This window comes from Benincasa hispida, chromosome 4, assembly GCF_027475165.1.
Source record: "Benincasa hispida cultivar pf3 chromosome 4, pf3_genome.v1.1, whole genome shotgun sequence".
NCBI lineage: Eukaryota > Viridiplantae > Streptophyta > Magnoliopsida > Cucurbitales > Cucurbitaceae > Benincasa > Benincasa hispida.
The window spans coordinates 1,703,288-1,728,389 of NC_143481.1; the positions used below are offsets into that span (position 1 = coordinate 1,703,288).

A 25,102-nucleotide genomic window follows, 5' to 3' on the forward strand; every position below is an offset into this window, starting at 1 on the left:
CCGCTAGACATGCATGAACCGACCGGTTAATGTTCATGTTATTATTATGTTTGACGGTGTGCCTACGGGCCGCTAGACATGCGTGGGTCGACGGGTTCACGTTCATGTTATTATCATGTTTAACGGTGTGCCTACGGGCCGCTAGACATGCATTTCAAGGCAAGATAGTACGTCTTTTGGTTTTCCTTTCATCATCAAAAACTGATGTAACTGTATGAGCCACGGGCTATTTTTTCTTTGCTCGTGGATGTATAGTCTGATCCGGTAATGGGATCACCTACTGAGTATTTTATACTCAACCTTTATCCTTATTTTTTTTTTAGGTAAGGGCAAGGACACTCAGGCGATTGACAAGAGGAATCCGTGACAGTGCCAAAGGAACCAGAATTCGCTTCCGCATTTAACTATTTATATTTTCCCATGTTTTGTTTTTATCCATTCATGGATTTATCATAATTTAATTAATTAATTTATCTATTAATTTAATCATTTTTTATAAATTGTTTCTTGTTAAAAAGGATGCCCGGGTTGAACGATTTAAGATTTTGAGATATGTTGGAACATTTTTTTATAGACTTAATGCAGTTTAAGATTATGATTATTTTTTTTAATTTACTTTATTTTCTTCAATGAGAATATTTATGCATGCATGCAATAGCGATCCTCTTTTTAGTAGTCCTAGAAAGTGGGATTGTTACAATTGGTATCAGAGCCCGTGTTTTGGGGTTCTGGACTTATTATGTAAGTCCAGATTGTTCCTTTGGCAAAACGGATTCTTCGTCGTCACCAGGTATGTCCTTTATGAAAAGTATTTAGAATAATATGCACCCGAGTTAATAGCATTTATGATTGCAATTGATATGTTTTGTGCTAGTAAGGAAAGTAGCTGAGGGGTGGTTACGAATAACTGTCAGGAAAATGGTTCGTGTTAGGGGAAGAGGCAGTTATAGGGTTACTGGAAGGGGGCGTGTTCCCGTAGAGCAGAATCCGTTAGTTCAGGATCAAGATCCTCATGATGAGGATCCACAAGTTCAAGATGCACAAGTTCAGGACCCTCCGGTACCAGAGGATTTCTTACCACCTAGGGACCCCTCAGGGTTAGAGTGGCCGTAAACCCGGACACAAAGTAGAGCTCAACACACGGCCATGCCGCCACAGATACACCCCACCCCCGTCGCTCCAGCAGAGGTTACCGATTGGGCAGCCACTATTAGGGAAACAGTTACATCAGCTGTGTTGGGTAAGGTAAAGGACATGCTGGACGAACGACTGGCTCAGTTTGCCCAGTTCCATCAGACACCATCACCACAGGATCAGGTACCGTAAGTCCAGACTCAGAACATGATCCAGAACCAAAGCATGTCAGGCCTTTCGGTGGAGGCCAAGCATTTGCGAGATTTCAGGAAGTATAACCCTAGCACCTTCAATGGGTCACTAAAGGACCCTACCAAAGTAGAATTATGGATATCCTTGATTGAAACGATTTTTCGTTATATGAAATGTACAGAAGACCAGAAGGTGCAATATTCCGTTCTTATGCTTATTGGCAAGGCTCAGATCTGGTGGCAGTCGGCAGAAAGGATGTTGGGTGTAGGAGGGGATCCAGTGACTTGGGAGCAGTTTAAGGAGCGCTTTTACGCGAAGTACTTCTCTGCCAACCTGAGGTACAATAAGCAGAGGGAGTTCTTAGAGCTGAGGCAGGGACATAGGTCAGTGGAGGATTATGACCAAGAGTTTGACACCTTATCCCATTTTGCCCCGGAGTTGTTCGCCACGGAAGCCATGAGGGCAGAAAGGTTCGTTCAAGGCCTAAAAGACAGTATACAAGGTATCGTGCGAGCATTCAAACCAACCACTCATGTTGAGGCACTTCGTTTGGTAGTCGAGGTGGACCCACAGTCAGGAGATGAGTTTTCACAAGTATTCGGGGTGGGACCTTCCTTAGGACAAAAGAGGAAGGCGGATCAGAAGGCTTTCGAGCCTCACCCCCATCAAAAGGTTCAATGTTCAGACAGATCGCTTTGTCATTTTAGGTAGTAGGCTGCCGAGACGGGTACAGTGGAGAGGATTCGACCAGTGTGTAGCTCGTGTGGAAGACGTCACTGGGGTCGATGTTTGGCAGGCACCGGAGTTTGTTTTCATTGCAAGCGGGAGAGGCACTCGATAGAGAGATGTCCTGCTAGAGGCACGTTCGATTTTGGGAACCAGTTTGTAGGCCGTGACCAGAGGAGTTCGGGTAGGCCCCAACATCAGCAAGGTCGTGTTTGCTCTACCACCCGGCAGGAGGCCGAGAAAGCAGGCACTGTTGTGACAGGTACACTTCTAATCTTGGGGCATTTTGCGCTAGTATTGTTTGATTCGGGTTCGTCCCATTCGTTTATATCATCGCTGTTTGTTAAGCATGCCACGTTAGAACTAGAGCCTTTACACTTTGTGTTGTTGGTTTCCACTCCATCTGGAGAAATTATGTTAGCAAAGGAGAAGATAAAAGCATGTCAGATTGAAGTAGCAAGTCATACCTTGGATGTGACTTTAGTAGTCTTGGACATGCGAGATTTTGATGTGATTTTGGGCATGGATTGGCTAGCTGCTAACTATGCCAGTATAGACTACTCTCGCAAGGAGGTGATCTTTAACCCTCCCACGTGAGCCAGCTTTAAATTTAAAGGGGTGGGGACGTGGTCCTGCCCAAAGTTATTTTTGCCTTGAAATCCCAGAGGTTGCTTAATCAGGGTACCCGGAGTATCTTAGCTAGTGTCGTCGACATTAGAGAGCCTGAGGTCTCCTTGACTTTGGAGCCAGTAGTACGTGACTACCCGAATGTCTTTCCAAAAGAACTCTCAGGTCTGCCGTCGCATCGGGAGATAGACTTTGCTATCGAGTTGGAGCCAAGCACAACTCCTATCTCGAAAGCTCCATATAGAATGGCCCCAGCAGAACTGAAGGAACTCAAAGTTCAGTTGCAAGAGTTGTTGGATAAGGGTTTCATACGCCCTAATGTGTCCCCTTGGGGTGCGCCGGTGTTGTTTGTGAAAAAGAAAGATGGGTCATTACAGCTCTGCATTGACTATAGGGAACTAAATAAGGTGACTATCAAAAACAAGTATCCGCTTCCCAGGATTGATGACTTGTTTGACCAGTTGCAGGGAGCTACGGTGTTTTCTAAGATTGATCTTCATTCGAGGTATCGTCAGTTGAGGATAAAGGATAGTGATATCCTAAGACAGATTTTTGTTCGAGGTATGGGCATCATGAGTTCGTCGTGATGTCATTTGGGTTGATGAACGCTCGTGCAGTATTCATGGACCTGATGAATAGGGTGTTTAAGGAATTTCTTGATACCTTCATGATAGTCATCATAGATGACATTTTGGTTTACTCCAAGACAGAGGCGGAGCACGAGGAACATTTGCGAAAGGTTCTAGAGACCTTGAGGGTGCAACAGTTATATGCTAAGTTTTCCAAGTGTGAGTTCTAGTTAAAATAGGTGTCCTTTCTAGGGCATGTGGTGTCCAAAGAAGGTGTATCTGTTGATCCTGCAAAGATCGAGGCAGTCACGAGTTGGTCTCGTCCTACCACAGTTGGAGAGGTACGTAGTTTCTTGGGGTTGGCAGGCTATTATCGTCGTTTTATGAAGAACTTTTCCCATATAGCCACCCCTCTGACCCGGTTGACCAGAAAAGAAGCTTCCTTTATTTGGAGTAAGGCTTGTGAGGATAATTTCCAAGATCTCAAGCAAAGGTTGATTACTGCCCCAGTTCTCTCCTTATCAGATGGAACGGGTGGTTTTGTTATTTACAGTGACGCCTCCGAGAGAGGATTGGGGTGCGTGTTGATGCAACAAGGTAAGGTAGTTGCTTATGCCTCCCGCCAGTTAAAGAACCATGAACTGAATTATCCCACACATGATTTAGAGTTGACAGCTATTGTTTTTGCTTTAAAGATCTGAAGGCACTACTTGTATGGCGAGAAGATACAGATTTTCACCAACAACAAGAGTTTAAAATACTTCTTCACTCAGAAGAAGTTAAACATGAGGCAGCATAGATGGTTGAAGCTAGTGAAGGATTATGATTACGAGATTCTGTACCACCCAGGAAAGGCAAATGTAGTGGCGGATGCTCTAAGTAGGAAGGTAGCTCATTCAGCAGCCCTTATCACCAGACAGAGTCGTTTATATAAGGACCTTGAGCAGGCTGAGATAGCAGTGGTGGTAGGGGAAGTATCTGCGAAGTTAGCACAATTGTTAGTACAACCAAGTTTAAGGCAGAGGATCATTATTGCTCAACACAGTGATCCTTACTTAGTTGAAGTAGCACAACAAGTAAAGACAGGACAAGGTGGTGAGTTCTCCTTGTCAGCAGATAATGATCTTACTTTTCGAAGACGTTTATGTGTACCAGCAGATAGTGACCTCAAGAATGATCTGTTATGGGAAGCTCATAACTCCCCATTTTCAATACATCCTGGCAGTACCAAAATGTACCAGGACCTAAAACGTTGCTACTGGTAAAATAACATAAAAGTGGAGATAGCAGAGTTTGTCAGTAAGTGCTTGGTGTGTCAGCAAGTAAAAGCCCCAAGAAAAAAGCCAGCAGGTTTGTTGTAACCTTTGAGTGTACCGGAATGGAAGTGGGAGCATGTCTCGATGGATTTCATTGTAGGTTTGTCGCGAACGGTGAAGGGTTTTACAGTAATTTGGGTTATAGTGGATAGACTTACCAAGTTGGCACATTTTATTCCAGGGAAGTCTACATATTCAGTGAGTAGGTGGGCCCAGTTGTATATGAAAGAAGTGGTAAGATTGCACGGGGCACCAGTGTCCATCGTGTCTGATAGGGACCCTCGATTTACCTCCAGCTTTTGGAAGAGCCTTCAGGCAGTATTGGGTACACGTTTGGATTTCAGTGTGGCTTTTCACCCACAAACTGACGGTCAAACTGAGCGTTTGAACCAGACACTGGATGATATGTTACGTGCTTGTGCACTAGAGTTTACAGGGAGTTGGGACTCTCACCTGCATTTGATAGAGTTTGCTTATAATAATAGTTATCATGTAACCATTGGTATGTCACCGTTTGAGGCCCTTTATGGGAAGAGTTGTAGGTCACCCGTATGCTGGGATGAGGTTGGTGAGCGAAAATTACTAGGACCTGAGTTAGTACAAACCACGAACGAGGCAATACAGAAGATTAAGGCCCGAATGTTGACGGCTCAAAATAGGCAGAAGAGTTATGCTAATGTTAGGTGTAAGAACCTGCAGTTTGAGGTAGGTGGAAAGGTGTTTCTGAAAGTGGCACCTATGAAGGGAGTGTTAAGGTTTGGCAAGAGGGGTAAGTTGAACCCTCGTTTCATCGGGCCATTTGAGATCTTGGAGCGGGTTGGCCCTGTAGCATATCGGCTGACCTTGCCCACATCTCTTTCTGCAGTTCATAATGTTTTTCATGTTTCTATGTTGAGGAAGTACGTAGCAGACTCATCTCATGTTGTGGATTATGAGCCTTTGCATTTAAATGAGAACCTGAGCTACGAAGAAAAGCCCATTCAAATCCTGGCCAGGGAAGTGAAAGTTTTGCGCAACAAGAAGATAGCTTTGGTGAAGGTTCTTTGGCGGAATCACCAGTTCAAGGAAGCAACGTGGGAGCGTGAGGACGACATGAGGATGCATTATCCCGAGCTTTTTCAGGATTAGAACTTTCGAGGACGAAAGTTTCTTAAGGGGGGTAGAATGTAACATCCTGTTTTTTATTTTGTAATTAAGTTTTTTTTTTTATTATTGGTTACTTGGATAAATTATATGGGATTTATGTTTTTGGGCTAAGCTAAAATATGATTTGATTATTTGGAATTAATTGAGTTTTATTTTGGCTTATATTTTGGGAGATTTGGTTATCTATGGAGATAATTAAATGTGTATATTTGATTCTTTTTTTTTAAAAGGAAAAGGAATATATATATATAAGTATATATATATTTTGAGAGATAATTAAGGAATTCGTTTTTTTAAGGGAAAAGGAAGAGTTTAATTTGGTTATATATATTTATGGAAAGGGATAAAGGAATAAAAAAAAGGAAAAAAAAGAAAAGAAAATTAAATTAAATTTACTTCTCTCTCTCCTCTCTTCAACCCACACGCATGCAATCCTTTTTCCTTCCCTTCTTCTTCTTCTTTTCCTTCCAGCCCTAACCACCGCTGTCCACCTTCCAGTCGCCAGCCTTTCCATTCTGTTCACTGTCATTGCCTTTTTTAGATTTGGGATTTGGATTTCGAGGCATTGCTAACAAAGAAAGGACCATTCTCTTCATCGAAGAGTTTTAGTTTGGGTAAGTTTTGTGTCAGTTGGTTGGTTATTCTTTTGGATTGAAAGTAATAGTAGAAAAAAATAATAAGTTATTGATTTTGGAATTAATTCTTGATCAGATTGGCTACTTGAATCAAGTTTTGGAATTTGTCTTGGATCAAACCACAACTTTGGGTTGATTCAAGTTTTCCAAAGGTTTTAAGGAATTATTTGCATGGACTTTTGTGACCAAGTTGAGGTAAGTGATACTATTACTGGTGCCTTCATGCCAGGCGTTCTAGATTAGACCTATCAAGTTACTTGGTTGACTCTGAAGCATGATTTTTGTTTGATATTATGTTTTGCTAGTTGTATGGTGGTTACAAGTATTATGAGCATGTTAAAATTATAATCAGTACTGATATTATGTATGTGATGCATGAATAGACCAGTAGAGTGGTTTATTGTCTTACCTTGATGTGTGTTATTACTATGTTTGACGATGTGCCTACGGGCCGCTAGACATGCGCGAACCGACAGGTTAACGTTCATGTTATTATCATGTTTGATGGTGTGCCTACCGGCCGCTAGACATGCGTGGGCCGACAGGTTTACATTCATGTTACTTTTATTTTCATGTTTCATGTTTTGACGGTGTACCTACGGGCCGCTAGACATGCGTGAACCGACAGGTTAACGTTTATGTTATTATTATGTTTGACGGTGTGCCTATGGGCCGCTAGACATGCGTTTTAAGGCAAGATAACACGTCTTTTGGTTTTCCTTTCATCATAAAAAACTGATGTAACTTTATGAGCCATGGGCTATTTTTTCTTTGCTCATGGATGCATAGTCTGATCCCTGCATTGGGATCACTTACTGAGTATTTTATACTCAACCTTTATCCTTATTTTTTTTTCAGGTAAGGGCAAGGACACTCGGGCGACTGACAAGAGGAATCCGTGACAATGCCAAAGGAACCAGAATTTGCTTCCACATTTGACTGTTTATATTTTCGCATGTTTTATTTTTATCCATTCATGGATTTATCATAATTTAATTAATTAATTTATCTATTAATTTATTCATTTTTTTTTATAAATTTTTTCTTGTTAAAAAGGATGCCCGGGTTGAACGATTTAAGATTTTGAGATATGTTAGAACATTTTTTTTATAGACTTAATGTAGTTTAAGATTATGATTATTTTCTTTAATTTACTTTATTTTCTTTAATGAGAATATTTATGCATGCATGCAGTAGCGATCCCCCTTTTAGTAGTCCTAGAAAGTGGGGTTGTTACAGTCAGACTCAACTCGACACCGTCGAGGTTTTCTGGAGGTTGTTCGTGGTGCTGTGGAGGTCGTTCGTGTTGCGAAGGAGTTCGTAACCGAGGAGATCATTGAGGACGAGCGCGAAGTGTTCGTGGGGTGTTGCGATCGTGTAGATCGAGCGCTCGAGGTTGCTGTTGTTCGAGGAGCCGTGCACAACGAAGCGTGGAGACATTTCTACTATGTGCGTAGAGTTTTTCTCATTGTTCATTTGAGATTTTCATGTTGTAATTTCTGTATGTTTTGCATAACTATTTGTTTTGAAGTCGACTGTAAATATATGTTAATTCATGATTGTAATTTGGAATAGTCTTATTCCGCTGCTCATGGAAATCTCGATTCCGATTTCCTTTAGTTTTGTGGTTCGATCTTGCACAAAACTCATTTGCACAGAACACCCTCACTCCTTATGTTCTAACATGAACGAATTAGGATCACTTCGTTTATAGCACGTTACAACTCTTTGTAATAACTACAGAGTAGGCCGCATCCAATAGTGTTACCAGAACAAGGTACCCAACCTTATTCATATACTATAGATCATTTTGACTATTTACTCGAACTTGATCCACTTATATGTCTCCACATAAAGTTCAAGTACTCATATAATAGTCAAGGGACTTATTCAATAACAACTTTATTGAATTCCCAGACTACGTTCTAATGTTTACAAACCACGAGTTTTAGGATATAAAATCCAATAAAAATACCATTTTACCTCTGCAGTTACATCTAACTCCTTAAGTACCACTGATTCATCTAATGAACAAACAGTTTATAGTCTAACTATAAACTAACACCTCTCGGGCCAGTGAAAGGTTGAGGGATCATTGTTCAAGACTCGAAACTAGCTATTAAGGGAGCAATTTATCTACTTTCCCAAGCAATGGGAAGGAGTGAATTCCATCTTGTGTAGCTGTGTTCCCAGCTTCCTAATCAGACAAATCCCCAAAATGGTAGGCTTGTTGAGTTGGCTATCATGACCACTCTCCCCCATACAGATCAAAGGATTGTCGTCATAAGAGTTCAAAACTCACTCAGGATTAAGGTCAAGTCTCCTATGGTCATCCTAGTGAAATATTAGTTTCTTCAAGTAATGGTGTTATAAAGAGAAACTGATTATTTTGTGGTCCGATCTATGTATAAAATCCTTTATACAGCATACCCACACTCACATGTCTTTACATGAACAATATGGTTCATATTGTTTGTAACACTTACATCTCATGTAACAATTACAAAGTGGGTCATATCGACTGTATTACCAGGATAAGGCACCCAACCTTCATCCATTTACTACAGACCTTTTAGGTTATTACTTGAACATGAACCACTTGTATGTCAACCACATACTGCATAAGTGATATCATATAACTTTAGATCTTAGTTTATTGGATTGAATTAGTGGTGTCTAAATGTCAAATAAAATACCTATGATTTTATTAGATAAATAAATTGTGTTAACAAAATTACAAACTACGAGATACACTAGATTTAGGACATAAATCCCAATAGTTAGAAGGTGGTTCATTAGCTCCATGCAAATCCTTTCTTGAAGGAAAAATGGCTAAACGTTCTTTTAGTGGAAAAGGTTAAAGAGCTAAAGAGCCCTTAGAGCTCATACATATAGATCTTTGTGGTCCAATAAATGTAAAAACTCGATGAGGGTACAACTACTTCATTTTTTTCATAAATGATTATTCGAGGTTTGGTTATTTATACATAATGGAACATAAGTCTGAAGCCCTTGAAAAGTTCAAGGAGTATAAGGTTGATGTTGAAAACCTGTTAGGTAAAAAGATTAAAACACTTCGATCAGATCAGGGTGGAGAGTAAATGGATTTAGCATTCCAAGGCTATATGATAAAACATGGAATCCAATCCCAACTTTTAGCACCTGGTACACCTCAGCAAAATGGTGTATCAGAAAGGAGAAATAAAACCTTGTTAGACATGGTTTGTTCTATGATGAGCTATGCTCAATTATCTAGCTTGTTGGGGTATACAGTAGAGATTGCAGTTCATATCTTGAATAATGTTCCCCTCGAAGAGTGTTTCTGAAACATATTTTGAGTTATAGAGGGGGTGTAAACCTAGTTTATATTACTTAAGAATCTGGAGTTGTCATGCACACGTGCTAGTGACAAATCCTAAGAAATTGAAACCTCGTTCAAGGTTATGCCAATTTATTGGTTATCCTAAGGAAATGAGAGGTGATATATTCTATGACCTTCAAGAAAACAAGGTGTATCAACAAATGCTATATTCTTAGAGGAAGACCACATGAGAGATCATAAACTACGGAGCAAATTAGTATTAAACGAAGCTACTGAAGAACTAGGGTTTTTGATGCAACTGATTCTTCATCAAGAGTTGATGAAGAAGCTAGCACTTTAGGTTAGTCTCGTCCTTATCAATCATTGAGAGTGCCTAGATGCATTGGGAGAGCTATATCACAATCTGATCATTATTTAGGTTTAATTGAAACTTAGGTTGTCACACCAGATGATAGCATTGAGGATCCATTATCCTATAAATAGGCAATGGATGACATAGACAAGGACCAATGGGTTAAAGCCATGAACCTTGAAATGGAGTCTATGTACTTCAATTCAGTATGGGAACTTGTAGATCTACCTGAAGGGGTTAAACTCATGGTGTAAATGGATCTATAAAAGAAAGAGTGATGTGCTGAGAAGGTACATACCTTCAAAGCTATACATGTAACAAAGGGTTTTACCTAAAGGGAAGGGGTTGACTATAAGGAAACTTTTTTCCTTGTTGCTATGCTTAAGTCTATAAGAATTCTTTTATCCATAGCCACATATTATGACTATGAGATATGGCAAATGGATGTCAAAACTACCTTTCTAAATTATAATCTTGAAGAGAATATCTTTATGTCTTAGCTTGAAGAGTTCGTAGCCCAAGGTCAGGAGCAAAAACTTTGCAAGCTGAATTGATCAATTTATGGGTTGAAACAGACGTTCAGATCTTGGAACATTAGAATTGGTATTGCAATCAAAGCTGTTGGTGTTGAACAAAATGTTGATGAATCTTGTGTCTACAAGAAAATCATTAATGGTAAAGTAGCCTTCTTAGTCTTTAAGTGGACGATATCCTACTCATTGGGAATGATGTAAGGTACCTTACTGGTATTAAGAAATGGCAGGCAGCCAATTCCAAATGAAATATTTGGGAGAGGCGCAATATGTACTTGGGATCTAAATTATTAAGGATCGCAAGAATAGAACGTTGGCTCTATCTCAAGCAACTTATATCAATAAAATGTTGACTCGATGTTCAAAGCAGGACTCTAAGAAAGGTCTATTACCTTTCAGGCCCGTGGCTCACTTGTCTAAGGAACAGTGTCCTAAGACATCTCAAGAAGTTGAGGATATGAGATATATTCTCTATGCTTCAGTTGTAGGCAACTTTATGTATGCTATGCTCTACATTAGGCTAGATATTTGCTATGCAATGGGAATAGTCAGTAAGTACCAGTTCAATCTAGGGTTTGACCACTTGATCGCAGTTAAGAATATCCTTAAGTATCTTAGGACAATGAGGGACTACAAGTTGGTGAATGGGTCTAAGGATTTGATCCTTATAGGATACATCGACTCTGATTTCCAAACTAACAAGGATTCCAGGAAATCCACGTTAAGATCAATGTTTACCCTGAACAGGGGAACTGTAGTATGGTGTAGCATCAAGTAGGGATGCATTGCAGACTCCACTATGAAGGCTGAATATGTAGTTGCTTGTGAAGCAGAAAAAGAAGCAGTTTGGCTTAGGAAGTTCCTAAGTGATTTGGAAGTGGTTCCAAACATGACTTGCCTATCATCTTATACTGTCACAACAGTGGGGCAGTAGCCAACTTTAAAAAACCTTGCAGCCACAAATGAGGAAAACATATTGAGAAGAAGTATCATATAATACGAGACATTGTGCAATAAGGAGATGTGATCATCATAAAGATCGCTTTGCAGCACAATATTGTTGATCCATTTACGAAGGCTCTCTTAGCTAAAGTTTTCGAGAGTCATCTAGAGAATTTAGATATTTGAGGCATGTATATTGTATAATCTAAGGCAAGTGGGAGATGTGTAATGGATATATGGATGACTTAGTTTATTGTATTTATTTATCATCCCGTTGGTTTGGATTTTGATACTATATATATCCCATTGACTAGAGTTTTAGTTCAAGGGTTTTTATTGGATTTTATGTCCTAAAACTCGTAGATAGTAAATGTAAATAATTGACCTTTATTTCTAAAGAATTATCAATGTTATTTCAATAAGTGTTATTGATTTTATTGTATTATATTTTGTATTAATAACCCTAAATCTAATAAACTAACATCCTAGGCCACCTTATGAGTCTTGAACTATATGTGGAGACATATAGGGATCAATGTTTAAGATATAACCTAAAGGGTCTATAGTATAGGGATAAACTTGGGTATTTTATCATGGTGACACTATGGATACGACCCATTCTATATTTGATACAAACGCACTAATCCAAAGCGTTCGTGTAGGTGACATGCGAGTAGGGGTATCCTATGCAATGGGTTTGTATAAGATCGAACCAGGAAAAAGTAACCACTAGATGTAACACCGTTGATTAGTTAGATTTCTATTTCAATAGAATAGCCTAGGCAACTTAGTCTTAATCCTGAGTGTATTATGAACTCCTGCTCACGAGGGATTATCCTTTGATTTATATGGGTGAGAGTGATCATTCGCTGACTCAATAAGCCTACCATTTTGTGGATAAGACGGAGTGGGGAGCTGAGAACATAATAATACAAGATGGATTTCACTCCTTCCCGACTTTAGAGTAATTAGATAAGTGTTCCCTTAAGTGGTGTTTCCGAGACTTGAACAAAAGCCTTCACCTCTCACTGGCCTGAGAGGGTTTCTGTTTAATGGTTGAACCATAAATAGGTTGTTCATTAGAGATGCACTGGTACTTAAGGATACAGAGGTAACCCAAGAGTAAAATGGTAATTTGACCTAGTTGATGTTACTAACACTCGTGAAGGACTAACTTGTTGTCATTGGTTTATATCTGCAGACACATAAATATATCAGTAGTGAGAAGAGTGCAGTTGTGGGTCTTTAGTGGAGTGTACTCACAGTTAACGAATATTGATTAATTTGGTTAATGAGTTTAGTCAATTAATTCATATCGTTGGAGGTCCATGAGGTCCCCTTCCTAGTTCATAAAGGGAATTGAAGTAACTATGTCTTGAATTGAGTTTGAAATATTCAAATTCACTTAGGGAAATTATATAATGTATAATGATGCATTATAATCTATAGTTTATATTTATGGGAGAATTAAATATTTGAAAGAGTTTAAATATTAATTTAATGTGAATTGGATTCATATTAAAACTATAGATTAAAATTCATGTGTATTTGATGCACGTTAAAACTATAGGTCATGAGAGAAATACAATTGAATTATAGGATTGTATGAGCAATAGCGGAAGCACAAGGATCATCTAAGCACTCAAATTCACTAATTTTGGCAAAATATAATGCATGCTCTTGCAGAAAACAAGTGAGTTTCAAGACTTACCTCTTGTAAAACTTCTTCAAAACTCCTTCTCCAGCTGCTATCTACTCCAAATCTTATTGCAGACCATCTCAAGATCTTCCCCACTATTCTCTTGGGCTCTAGATTAAGTTGTGGGACTCATAACAAGCTTGAATCAAGGGATGAAGGAGAAACACTCACTGCAGTAATCTTGTTGAAGAATCCTTTCTTCAACCCCAATTTTCTCTAAAATTCTCTATAGATTGCATGCCCGATTTTCACTCCAATCTCTTCATTATATTGTAGATCAATATGCAAAGGAGAGAGTTGCATGAGTTGCAACTCATGCTTGGAGAAGACAAGGTAAAGAGAATGCTATTTGTGTGAGCTACTTGAAAGAGGATAATGAAAATTTTACTTCTTCCATTTTGTGTTTTGCTTTTTCTAAATTTTCAATTTCATCATAAAATCAAAAATGATTTTATAAAATCTATTTTATTTTAAAACTGAAAAAATTAATTAATTTCATAAATTAATTATTAAATAAAACTTAATTAATTTAATATCAAATATTAAATTAATTTTCACACATATCTATCTTTATATATTTAAATCATATTTAAATATATAGATTCTCGTATTCCGTTTAATTCTCAAATTAAACACGTAATTATATCTGATGTAATTACTAATTCCTTTAATTCTAATTTGAATGTTTCAAATTAACTTATCACGCTATTCTAGAGCTAGTCCGTTACAAGTTAGTAGGGGGACCTCGAGGACCTACAGATCATGGGCTCCAACGATCCGAGATTAATTCGCTAAACTCATTAATCCTCATTCGTTAACTAATGGGTCACTCCACTAAAGCCCATAGTTGCACTCCCCTCACTATAGATATATTATGTTCACATGATTTAACCATAATCAGCAAGTCGACCTTTCACAGGTTGTTCGTAATAACAACTGGGTCAAATATCTGTTTTATCCCCGAGATTACGTCTTATTCCTCAAATCCTTACTAATCCTCTAATGAACAAGTGGTTTGTTATCCAATTACTAAACCAAACTCTCTCAACCCAGTGAGGGGGTGTGGCCCCTTGTTCAAGACCTGAATTTAGTACTCGAGAGAACAAATTTTCTCCTATCCCTAAATCGGGTAGGCATGAACTTCGTCTTGCACCCTATATCCCCAACTATCTATCTAGTCTTACCCCTGAAATAGGAGTCTTATTGAGCCGGCACTGTTGAGCCAATCCTCACTTATAAAAATCTAAGGGCAATCTCGAATAAACAGGAGTTCATAGTTAGCTCAGGATTAAGATCGAGTTACCTAGGTCATCTAGGTGAAATAGTTAGTCTTATACAGTAAACAGCCTTATAAAGTAAGAGTGACTTATTTCTTGGTCCTGATATCATGCAAACTCATTGAATAGGATGCCCCCACTCCTCATGTCATAACATGTATGAATTAGGATCACATCATATGTAGCACTTTACAACTTTTTGTAACAACTACAGAGTAGGTCGCATCCAATGGTGTTACTAGAATAAGGTACCCAACCTTATTCATGTACCATAGATCATTTTGACTATTTACTCGAACCTGATCCACTCTTATGTCTGCACATAAAGTTCAAGTACTCATATAATAGTCATGGGTCTTAGTTTATTGGATTTAGACTTTCATACAATTCATGAAATCAATAATAAGTATATTGATTATAGAAAATGTTTATCGTTTTATAAACTGCGAGTTTTAGGACATAAAACCCAACATGAATATGATTCAAATGTAGAAAAAATTAAATATTTTATATTTTATATAGTAATTATTTAATTGAAGAAATAAACAATTGTTTAATTTAATTAAAACTATAAGTTATGTGAGAAATGTTTCATTTAATATGATTTAAATGAAATCATTAGTTGAATTAAATTTAATTAATTGTTAATATAATTAATATAATTAATTAATCAGATAATTTTCACGTAGAAGGAGTTATCTAAAACGTGGTGTATCCTACGTTGCTCTCTTTTACTCTCTTTGTTGATCAAAAGCACTGCTTTTTTTATCATAGAGTAGAAGTTTTTTCATAGAAAAGTTATGATTTTTTTCTCATTATTTTTTACCTTATCCTTTCCCAATTCAATTGGTTCTCATAAACCAAAGCCTTCAAAAATTTCTAGAGAATAGGGCGGTAGCACTTGTGGTTGTGTAGATTTCGTGAAATCAAAATGGAGTATTGTTCTTTTTCGAGTACTACAAAGGTAAATAAATTCCTATCCTTTTTCTCTGTATAGTTATTCTCTTTAAGCATGCTTAACTTAGGTTCTAAATTTAAAATATGCTAATTTTGGTTTAATTATGTCTCTGTATTATTTTTGAATTACCGAGTATATGGGTATTTCAAAAATTCCAAATTAATAATGAGTTTGGTTTTGTAATATCCATTGCAATTAGGACTTTCATCTCTACAATTGGTATTAGAGCCTTTTGGGTTCGCCCCTTATGCTTATGCCTATGATACGTGATGTACATCTTTGTCTCGATAGGAAGGTTAACATGAACACCTAGTGGGCCTAGTAGTGGGCCACTCACTAGGTATTTTTATACTCGTCATTTTCTCTACAGGTTATGAAAAAAGGAAGGATAGAATGACGAATGACAAAAAGAATTCGTGAGCAAGCCTTTGGGACTTGACATCACTCCCACATATGTTTTTCTCAAATTTCTATGTTTTGGTTTAGGAGGCAGACATTTAAAATTCTTTGACTGTCCTGTTCCATTATTTATTTAATTTATTTTAAACTAGAATTAGGGGATATCCCGAACAGTAACTTTATGCTTTGATTCTTTAGAGCTTTATTTAATAAAAAAAGGTTTTGTTTATTTTCCTTAAATTTACAAAAGACCCATTTTCCAGTTATGCATGCATATAGTAACATCCCTCCAATAAGTGTTAGAGAGTCGATCGTTACAAAGTCTATCACCGATAAATTAATAGTATAAACATTATACCAGTTGAGCTACGCTCTTGTTGGCTATATTTACAATCTTTTAAAATTGTCATTATACATTTAATTATTAGCCCTCAGAAGTGCTATCCTTTTATTTTTGTTTTCCATTGTGAATTAAAAAAAAAAATTAATGGTACATTGGGCCTGAATCCTGATGTTACACTTTCGGCCCAACATAATCCAGAATCGATTTTGATTCAGCGCAATGAAATGAGCGCTGGTTCGATCCATGGCAGTGCGATTTTCTTGTTCCAATAATGCCGCTTTCTTCATCTCTTTCTCCCACACAGAGAAGATCATACAATCTCGCGATAGTGGGCGATGGCGAGCGACGAAGAGAGAGCTCTAGAGCACCAGCTGGAGGTTCAATTGCATGAGCAGAGAGAGTCTCTCGCCGCCTTACAGGATGCCCTAGCCTCCGACGCCTCCAATCCCGAGCTTCTCGAGGTACATCCTTTTCTCCCAAATGAATTTCCTTTTGGCTTTGAAGAACATTCATGAGAGAAATGCGTGAACCGAGTTTTTGCTTCTTATTGAATTCAATTATCTGATTTTAGAAGTTTTAGAGACCTCTCTTCGGTTGATTTTTCTGAATATAATCTGTTTCATGTCAAGGTTCATGAGGAACTTGTCCAAGCAATTAAAGATGCTGAAGAAGGGCTGCTTCACCTTAAACGTTCTAGGTTATTACGAGAAGCAGATTCGGTGTTGCGTGGTCGTGATAGTAAAGCAGCGGAAGATGTTAAGGTGGAGCCTTTTGATCATACGGATGTCGAACCTGAACCTCCTGAGGATCAGAGTTTCGTTGTTGGATCGAAATGCAGATTCCGGCACACTGATGGTCGTTGGTATGACGGTGAAATTGTTGGATTGGATGGTTCTAATTCTGCGAAAGTTTCTTTCCTCACTCCTACAACTGAAAATATGTTGGTAAGCATTCTGGGACGCTATATGTCGTATTTTCCGAAACTGTTAGTATTATTAGTTATTTGCGTTGGGTTTTATGTACGCTTCTATATGGTTGTGGTTGTCTTTGATCTTTTGAGGGAATTCGACTAGCTTCTTCCCTTTAATAGTGCCGAGGATCAGTTTGCTGCCAACTTACTAGATGAGTATTATCAAATGTTAACAGTGACTTGGGTTTTGATTCCCCTAAACTTTTGAGCAATCTCTATGGTTTTTCTCACATCATGATACTAATGCTACATAACACCACCAAAGTGCAGATATGCAAGTTCTTCTTACAGCAAAGATGTCGATTTGGCACTAACTGCCGCTTATCGCATGGTATGTCATATTCTTTCACGTCGACCATGTAGATCCAACAACTCATTAAGTAAAGCCTTCCTCTTGTTTCAGTGGTTGTTCCCACCAGCAATACTATCTTGAGATGCTAGGATGGATTATTAACTCTATTTAATATAGGAACCTGCAGAACGAATGATGAAGTTCCTGTTTCAGTCCAGGACTAAAAATGTTTTCCTTCGTAAGAGTCAAGTATGGAAAAAAAGAAAAATTCTGGTGTTCGCTTTTCTTGTTAATGAATCTTTAATCGTTTTCATTCCTAATAGAAGAATGGGAGTAAATCTTAGATCTTCGATGATTAATTATTTCTTATACCCCTTGATCACAAACAGTTTTTTTCTATTAAAAGAAGAATACAAGAGGTATTGGGGGACTAGATACCCATCAACAATCCTAAAACTAAAGAGAATGGAGACTACACTGAAGAAAAACTGTGAACTGTGAACTAGCTATTTCACCTAAGAGAGAGAGCAAAGAGAAACTGTCATAGATATCTCTATCATTCTTATATCTTTGAAAATTGAATTGCCCATTTTATGCATAGGTAGGTTTCGGAAACTCCCCTTCAATTCAGCTGTCACTATGTGTAAATTCCTTGCACGATACACTCTATGACTACTTCATGTAACACAAGATAGTCTTACCCTTCAACATTTTTGGAAAATACACGTTGCATTTTACCTCCGTTCCAATAATGCCATGGTCATGAATTTCTTTCACCTTTCTTTAATGTTTCCATTTTATTTAATTGAACCTTACCCCAGTTTTCTGTTCACCTTTTCTGAGAATGCTCTTTTTCCTTCTATGGAAAACAAAAGACAATAGCCATGCTGCTATTCTCAATTATATTCTTTTTCCTTCTGTACATCATAAAAGTCAATAGCTATGCTGCTATTCTCTATTAAGCTCGTCAAGCAATTTAGTGTTTGAGGAGGATATATTTTTTACATTTATTTCTTCTTTTCTAAGACTAGGTTTTCATGCCTATGCTGTTACTCAATAAGCTGAGAGGGTTCTTCGTGTGCAGGAGTTGATATCCCTTTAACCTCTCTTAGGAGATACGTGCCAACAATTTGGAATCAGTCACTGGCAGGATCCAGTATCTGGGCTCTCTCATCTAAGAATGACATTTGGAGGCATGCTGAACTTGAATCTTGGGATGATGCGCTTCAAGTTGCACAAGTTGTTTTTAAAGGTGATGGATCCTCTCAAAAGCTTGGACCGGAGGACATAACATTATCGGAGTATGCTCAAATTAATGATGAAGAGGAAAGTGATTCCAGCTTGGAGCAGTCTGACTCAAGTGATTATGAAGAGGATGATTTGCAGGGTTTGGGATTTCTTGAAAGCTCTACTCAGCAGAGGGGCATCCAGACAGAGACCACCATATTTGCTAAATGGGAGAACCATACCCGAGGAATTGCTTCCAAGATGATGGCTAATATGGGCTACTGCGAAGGAATGGGTTTGGGTGCATCTGGGCAGGGGATGCTAAATCCTATTCCCGTCAAAGTTCTTCCAGCAAAGCAATCTCTTGATCATGCTCTAGAGTCACAAAAGGAGAATAATACTAATGACGAGAATAATGGTAAGAAACGAAGTAGAGGCGGTAAGAGGAAGCGTGAGAAGAAGTTCGCTGCAGCGACACGGGCAGCTAAAGAGGAAGAAGAGTCGAGACCTGATGTCTTTAATCTTATCAATAACCACCTTGCAATGCATAATGGAGCACTGAATGGTGGATCCGTGAAGAAACAGAAAGATAAAGGTTCAGCAGATGGGAAGAAGGTGGATAGGCGAACCCTAATTGCGTTTGATGATGAGGTGAAAGACTTGCGAATACGAATAGAGAAGCTTGAAGAAATGGTGAACAGAAATAAGAAAGAGAAGGTTGTTTATGAGGCTGCCTTAAGAAAGCTGAATGAGACCCGGAAAGCTCTGGCCGAGGTCGAGGCAGCTCATGCGTCTGCATCAAATGCAGTTACCAGTAGAGAAAAGGAAAAAAGATGGCTGAAGTTTTAGAGTCTGACTTGATGTTATTGTATAATGATAGCTCCACCTGTAGAAGTTTCATTTCATTCTTCTGAAACCAAACTCCACAGTGAATTATCGAAGTGAATTGTGCGACTCAACTTGTATTCCATGATGGCTTGCCGTTGGTGTATTTTCATCCGGGGCTCAAACTATAAGATTTTCAACCCTCCCCCATCTAATGTGATTTTTGTGGGAATATCACAATGTTGTTAGATTGTATTTTGGCAGGTATAATCCATGGAATGGATTCATATAAACAGGGACAACGACCTATTTTGTTTTTCTGATAATTTAATTCTAAATCATGATATAGGTGTCAGGCTGATTATGGTTCATTTTTCTACCGTATAGCTTATTATAGTTTGGGCCTTTTGTTTCTTTTGTTGAATTTAGATTTCTTTTAATATCCACAAAACTAAAAGTTGAAATGCTCGGATTAAATTCGTAATGTAACTCATATTTTATCTCTAGATATATAATGTGTTTTTAAGACAACCAATCTAACCATATTCCATCTTTGTCTCACTCATCCTTAATTTAGTCAATTTTATTTGAATTAATTCAATAGATGGGCTGCTATTCACTTATAAAACTAGGATGCACAACTTCGGAATAAGTCTCAGATTGTCTAGATTTTGAAAAACTATATATATATATCTTTACCTTTGAAATTTGTTTCAGAAGGTATTTTGAAGAGTTCTTTTCTCAACTAGGATGGAAAATTTATTCTAATAAGATGAAAATTGGCAATGTATAATAACCAAAAGATATGTATGATATCATTTATATATTAGATAAACTAATTGAATACTACGTATTTTATAGGAATAAAATAAATACTTGAATAATTTGTGTTTTATAAGAGTAAAATAAATACTTGAATAATTTAAGAAAATATGTAATAGAAGATATATTGGTTAATAAATAATTTTTTGGAAAATTCTTATAAATAGAAAAATTTCAAAAATTTTTACATTTTATAGTAAAAAGCTCTAAAACTACAAAGTATTTTTGAAACTTTTTGTTATAAAATATAAATATTTTTTTACATTTAAAAAGACCCCTATCAAGGAATTTTGAAAGTATATATATATATATATTATTTCAATTAAAATTTGAAGCTAAGAGATAATCAAATCATTCAATTAAACACAGGCTTGTTGAGAATCGCATCTCCATGCTTCGAAACTTCATCACGAACGACTCAATTAACTCAAACTCTTTGAATTACATACTCGATAGCATGTTAATTATGCCCAAAAACACAGGAACCCTTACAAATTAACACTTTGTAATTTAAAGAAAACTTTAAACAAAGACAATTAAACCTGTAAACATCCATCAACTCCATTCACAAAAGCATTTAACAATTAAACAAAAATGCAGAAAAGCCCATCATGACTGTAAAAGAAGTTCAAAACCGAGTTGAAATTTGGAATATCAGAACAACCTGGCTCTGATACCAATTGAAGGAAATTAGACATGAGGATTTCCATGAGCAGCGGAAGGATCTTTCCAAATTTCAATCGTATATGAACAACAACAATTACAATCACAAACGGAAACACTGTTATGCATAATACAGAAATTACAACATGCTAAACTACATGATCAAGGGAAGGAATTAACAAACCTTTGAAGACTCATCTTCAAGTTCCTTGATCACGAACGCTCGATCACAGTAACATAGCAACACACGAACGTTCGTCCAACACAACCACTATACTGCATGATCACAACGAACTCGAACTAAGTGATCGCCAAGGTCACGAACACCAGTCACCGCAAACGGCCTCCACAGAACCTCGATTATGTCGAGTTGAGTATGACTCCACAAGGAAGATTACCTCGGTATCCTCGGGTGAGAGTCCAGAGGGTGGGCTCTGTGTGGACTTGATTAGAGGTAGAAAACCGGAGGAAGAACAATCGTGTAAACGATTGAGTAAGTGGGAGATGAAACAACCTATCGTATAGGTCGATGCCCAATCGTTTAGTAAAAGTTATGCGATCGTTTAACTCATCGTCTAGCTGAGTGTCTACCGTATAAGAACACTCCACGATTGTTTAGTTAACTCCAAGTTGTCGTTTAGTAAATCTGATTTACTTGACAACTATTCCGTGAGTAATTTCTGAGATTGGAAATCTTAAATCATCAACTTACCAAAATTAGGAAAACATTTTTCCTTTTATCTCAAGGTTACCATGAAACCACCAATAACCTCCCACTCAATTGGTTATTAGAGAAAAAGAGATAATTATCCAATAATTAATATTATTATAAATATAAATGATAACTAACTTACCATAATATATTTATAACCTATTGTTTTAATATTTCATCTAATGAAACATATAAACCATAGCTCTTTTTCTATTCCATGGCACTTAATGTAAATCTCATTTACATTAACCCTCCACTAGATATATCTCATACAGCACACCGATCATAATATATATAATTGAATTACCTCTTGTCAATTTGAACAATTCAAATCAACACCAAGAACTGATCTTCAGCTTGAATCCATTGAGCTACCAAAGAGACCTTATGGACCTGTAAGCTCAAAGCTCCAACGGTATGTGAATAATTGACTAAACTCTTTAGTCACGGGATCCACCATCTGTTAACTATCAGACACTCCACTAAAGACCGACAACTAAACTCTCCTTACTACATATATATTATGTGTCCATCTTAACAAATCAATAGTGCGACAACCCTTCACAGATCGCTCGTAAGTACAACTAGGCCAATAACCATTATGCCCTTATAGTTACATCTATTATGCCCTTGTAGTTACATCTAACTCCTTAAGTACCACTGATATCTCTAATGAATATAAGTCATAGTTCTACTATGACTAAGTCCTCTCTTCCAAAGAGAAGTTGTGGCCACTATGTTTAAGCCCCAGAATCAGCCCTTAAGGGAGCAATCTATCTACTTACCCCTGCTTCAGGAAAGGAGTGAATTCCATCTTCTGTATTGAGTTCCCAACTCCCAAATCAGACAAGTCCCCAAAAAGGTAGGCATGTTGAGTTGTAACCACTCTCACCCATACTAATCAAAGGACCGCCCTCAAAGACAGGAGTTCCCAAAACACTCAGGATTGAGGATGTATCACCTATGGTCGTTTAGGTGAGATGTAAGTCTCTATTATCAACGGCGTTATATACAGAGTCTAGTCATCTCGTGGTCCGGTCTTAATTGTATAGGACACCTCCGCTCTGTCTCCACATGAATGGTCAAGATCTACCATCTGTATTAGTTTACAATACTTGTAAACCTCTACAAAGTGGGTCGTATCCGTAGTGTCACTAGGATCAAGTATCCCACTTTAATCCTTATATTACAGAGCTATTTAAGTTATCACTTAAGGCATATCCACTTGTATATCACATATACATGCTTAAGTTTACATAAGATAACCATGGAGCTTTCTTTATTGGATATGAGTAAATGTCAGAATGAAATAACAATTATTTTATTCATAAAATAATGTGTATAATTGCAAACAACGAGACTCCGGGAGAATTATGACACCAATTCCAATAAAACCAACTAGCAATTAGACACAAACATAATATAATATAATAGTATATATTTTTTAAAATTATTTTCTTTTAAAGCCCAACAAAAAGTAAAAGTTCATCATGTATCCAGCTAGCCGTTAGACACAAACATAAAATAATATTAAATTCATTTCTTTTTAAATTATTTTTCATTTTAAAATTAATCCAAAAATCAAAAGCCACAATATGTTATTCCTCCATGCTCAAAGTGGCACTTTTTGATTGGTCCACTTTGATGACAAAAATATATCATGTCATCCCTTTGAAATTCTTCCATTAAGCTTGTTTCGCCTATATCTTCTTCGTTTGAGCTTCGATTTAGGCAATTCAAATTGCTTTAGAATCGTTGTTCCAAGCTCTACGCAATAAATGATTCAAAACACTCCAATTGTCAATAAATAAAAGTATGTTTGTTATCATCAAAATATTAATTAATTAATTTGAGGTTAAGGGCCCAAAAGGCCAACAATCTCCCTTTTTCTATGATGACAAATAAAGTGAAGAAAAATGAAATCCAAATAGTTGTGTGATATGAAATATGTTCTTGATGCATAATTAACACACATATAATTTCAATTCACTTGAACACAGAATATATTCAACAACAACATGCTTTTATTTTTCTTATTACCTCTCCCCCTTTTGAAATGAATCAAAAAATGATAATTAAGAAAAATAAACAATAACAAGAAAGTTCTTTGTAAAACATGGTCACGTAACTTTCATTTGTTCTCCTATCTATATGCCTTCTAAAAGAAATATAACAAACAACAACACTGTAAATTCTAGAGGCATCATAAAGAATCAACCAAATTTAGGCTAATCCTATTTAAGACTAATTTCACAAACTTCTCCCCCTCTTGAAATCAATTGAACACTCTCCCTTAATAAAGGACAAAAAGACATTAGCACATAATTCAATTTGAGGATAGAAATATCAAATAAATTTTCAAGACATAGTTCTACTGGAAATACAATAACTCCCCCTAAAAGGATAAACAATAAGAACAAGAGAGGTACACATCTATAAACTAATATAGGAATTATTTTTAATCCAACATGAAGTTCATATATAAAAGTGTATAACTCCTCCTGAAATCAAGCAATCTCCTTCTAATAGAAATATGTCAATAAAAACTAAGGAGATGAAATCAATCGTGTAAAATTCAAACAATTGAGATACAAAATATCAAATATTATAACATAAACACCAATTGTTGAAAAACAAGTAATGATATCAAATAAAAGCAAAACAACATTAGCAAATACAAATATAAGCATGATATCAACATAACCAAGAATAATTATGCAACATGGAAAAATATCTATCAATAATAAGACAATCATTCAAATCAAGGGTATACATATTTTCATTCCTATTTCCAACAAACATGACTTTTCTATTACAAGCATTTTCAATCATGCAATTCTTTTTATCAAACACAATTCTTAATCCTTTATCGCACAATTGACTAATACTAAGTAAATTATGCTTTAAACCTCAACTAAAAGCATAGATTCAATCAAAATAGAAGATTCAATACCTATATTACCCTTGCCAATAATTTTAACTTTCTTGTTGTCACCAAAAGTTACGATGTCTCCATCCTTTTTGGATAAAAAAATAAACTTGGATCAGTCTCCGGTCATGTGCCTTGAGCAACCACTATCCAAGTACCACTTATTTTTCTTGGAGGCTTTCAAACAAACCTACAAACAAAAAATTCAAGTATGATTATTTGGTACCCACACTTGTTTGGGTCCAATTGTGTTAGCATTTACAAACTTAGGAATCCATTTCATTTTTGCATTAGCATTAAAAGCATTGTAACTAGACAAGTAACAAGAATAAGCTTTATATCCATACTTGCGACAAGAAAAACAAACAAGATTATGCAAGGATTTATCTCTAACAACAAATTTGTGTACTTTACTCTTCTTGGAGAAATTCTTTCTTGGAGCATTGTAAAACTTTGCTTTTTGAGAAAAGTTTCTTCTTGAAGAAGTAGTGC

At 36.9% G+C, this 25,102-nt stretch overlaps 2 protein-coding genes across 2 annotated transcripts; both read left to right on the forward strand.

Moving 5' to 3' along the window:
- Positions 1–1,341: 1,341 nt before the first annotated feature.
- Positions 1,342–4,513, forward strand: LOC120075457 (uncharacterized). Its single transcript, XM_090312816.1, is given in 7 exon segments — positions 1,342–2,005; positions 2,123–2,602; positions 2,695–2,889; positions 3,091–3,216; positions 3,219–3,392; positions 3,657–3,928; positions 3,998–4,513. Coding segments are annotated over 7 exon segments (2,427 nt in total).
- Positions 4,514–16,408: 11,895 nt separating this feature from the next.
- On the forward strand, positions 16,409–19,855 carry LOC120076485 (zinc finger (CCCH-type) family protein / D111/G-patch domain-containing protein). Its single transcript, XM_039030329.2, has 4 exons — positions 16,409–16,631; positions 16,800–17,114; positions 17,411–17,471; positions 18,517–19,855. Exons 1-4 carry the CDS (start codon positions 16,506–16,508, stop codon positions 19,506–19,508), a joined length of 1,494 nt encoding a protein of 497 aa, XP_038886257.1. The 5' UTR covers positions 16,409–16,505; the 3' UTR covers positions 19,509–19,855.
- The last annotated feature ends 5,247 nt before the right edge of the window (positions 19,856–25,102 follow it).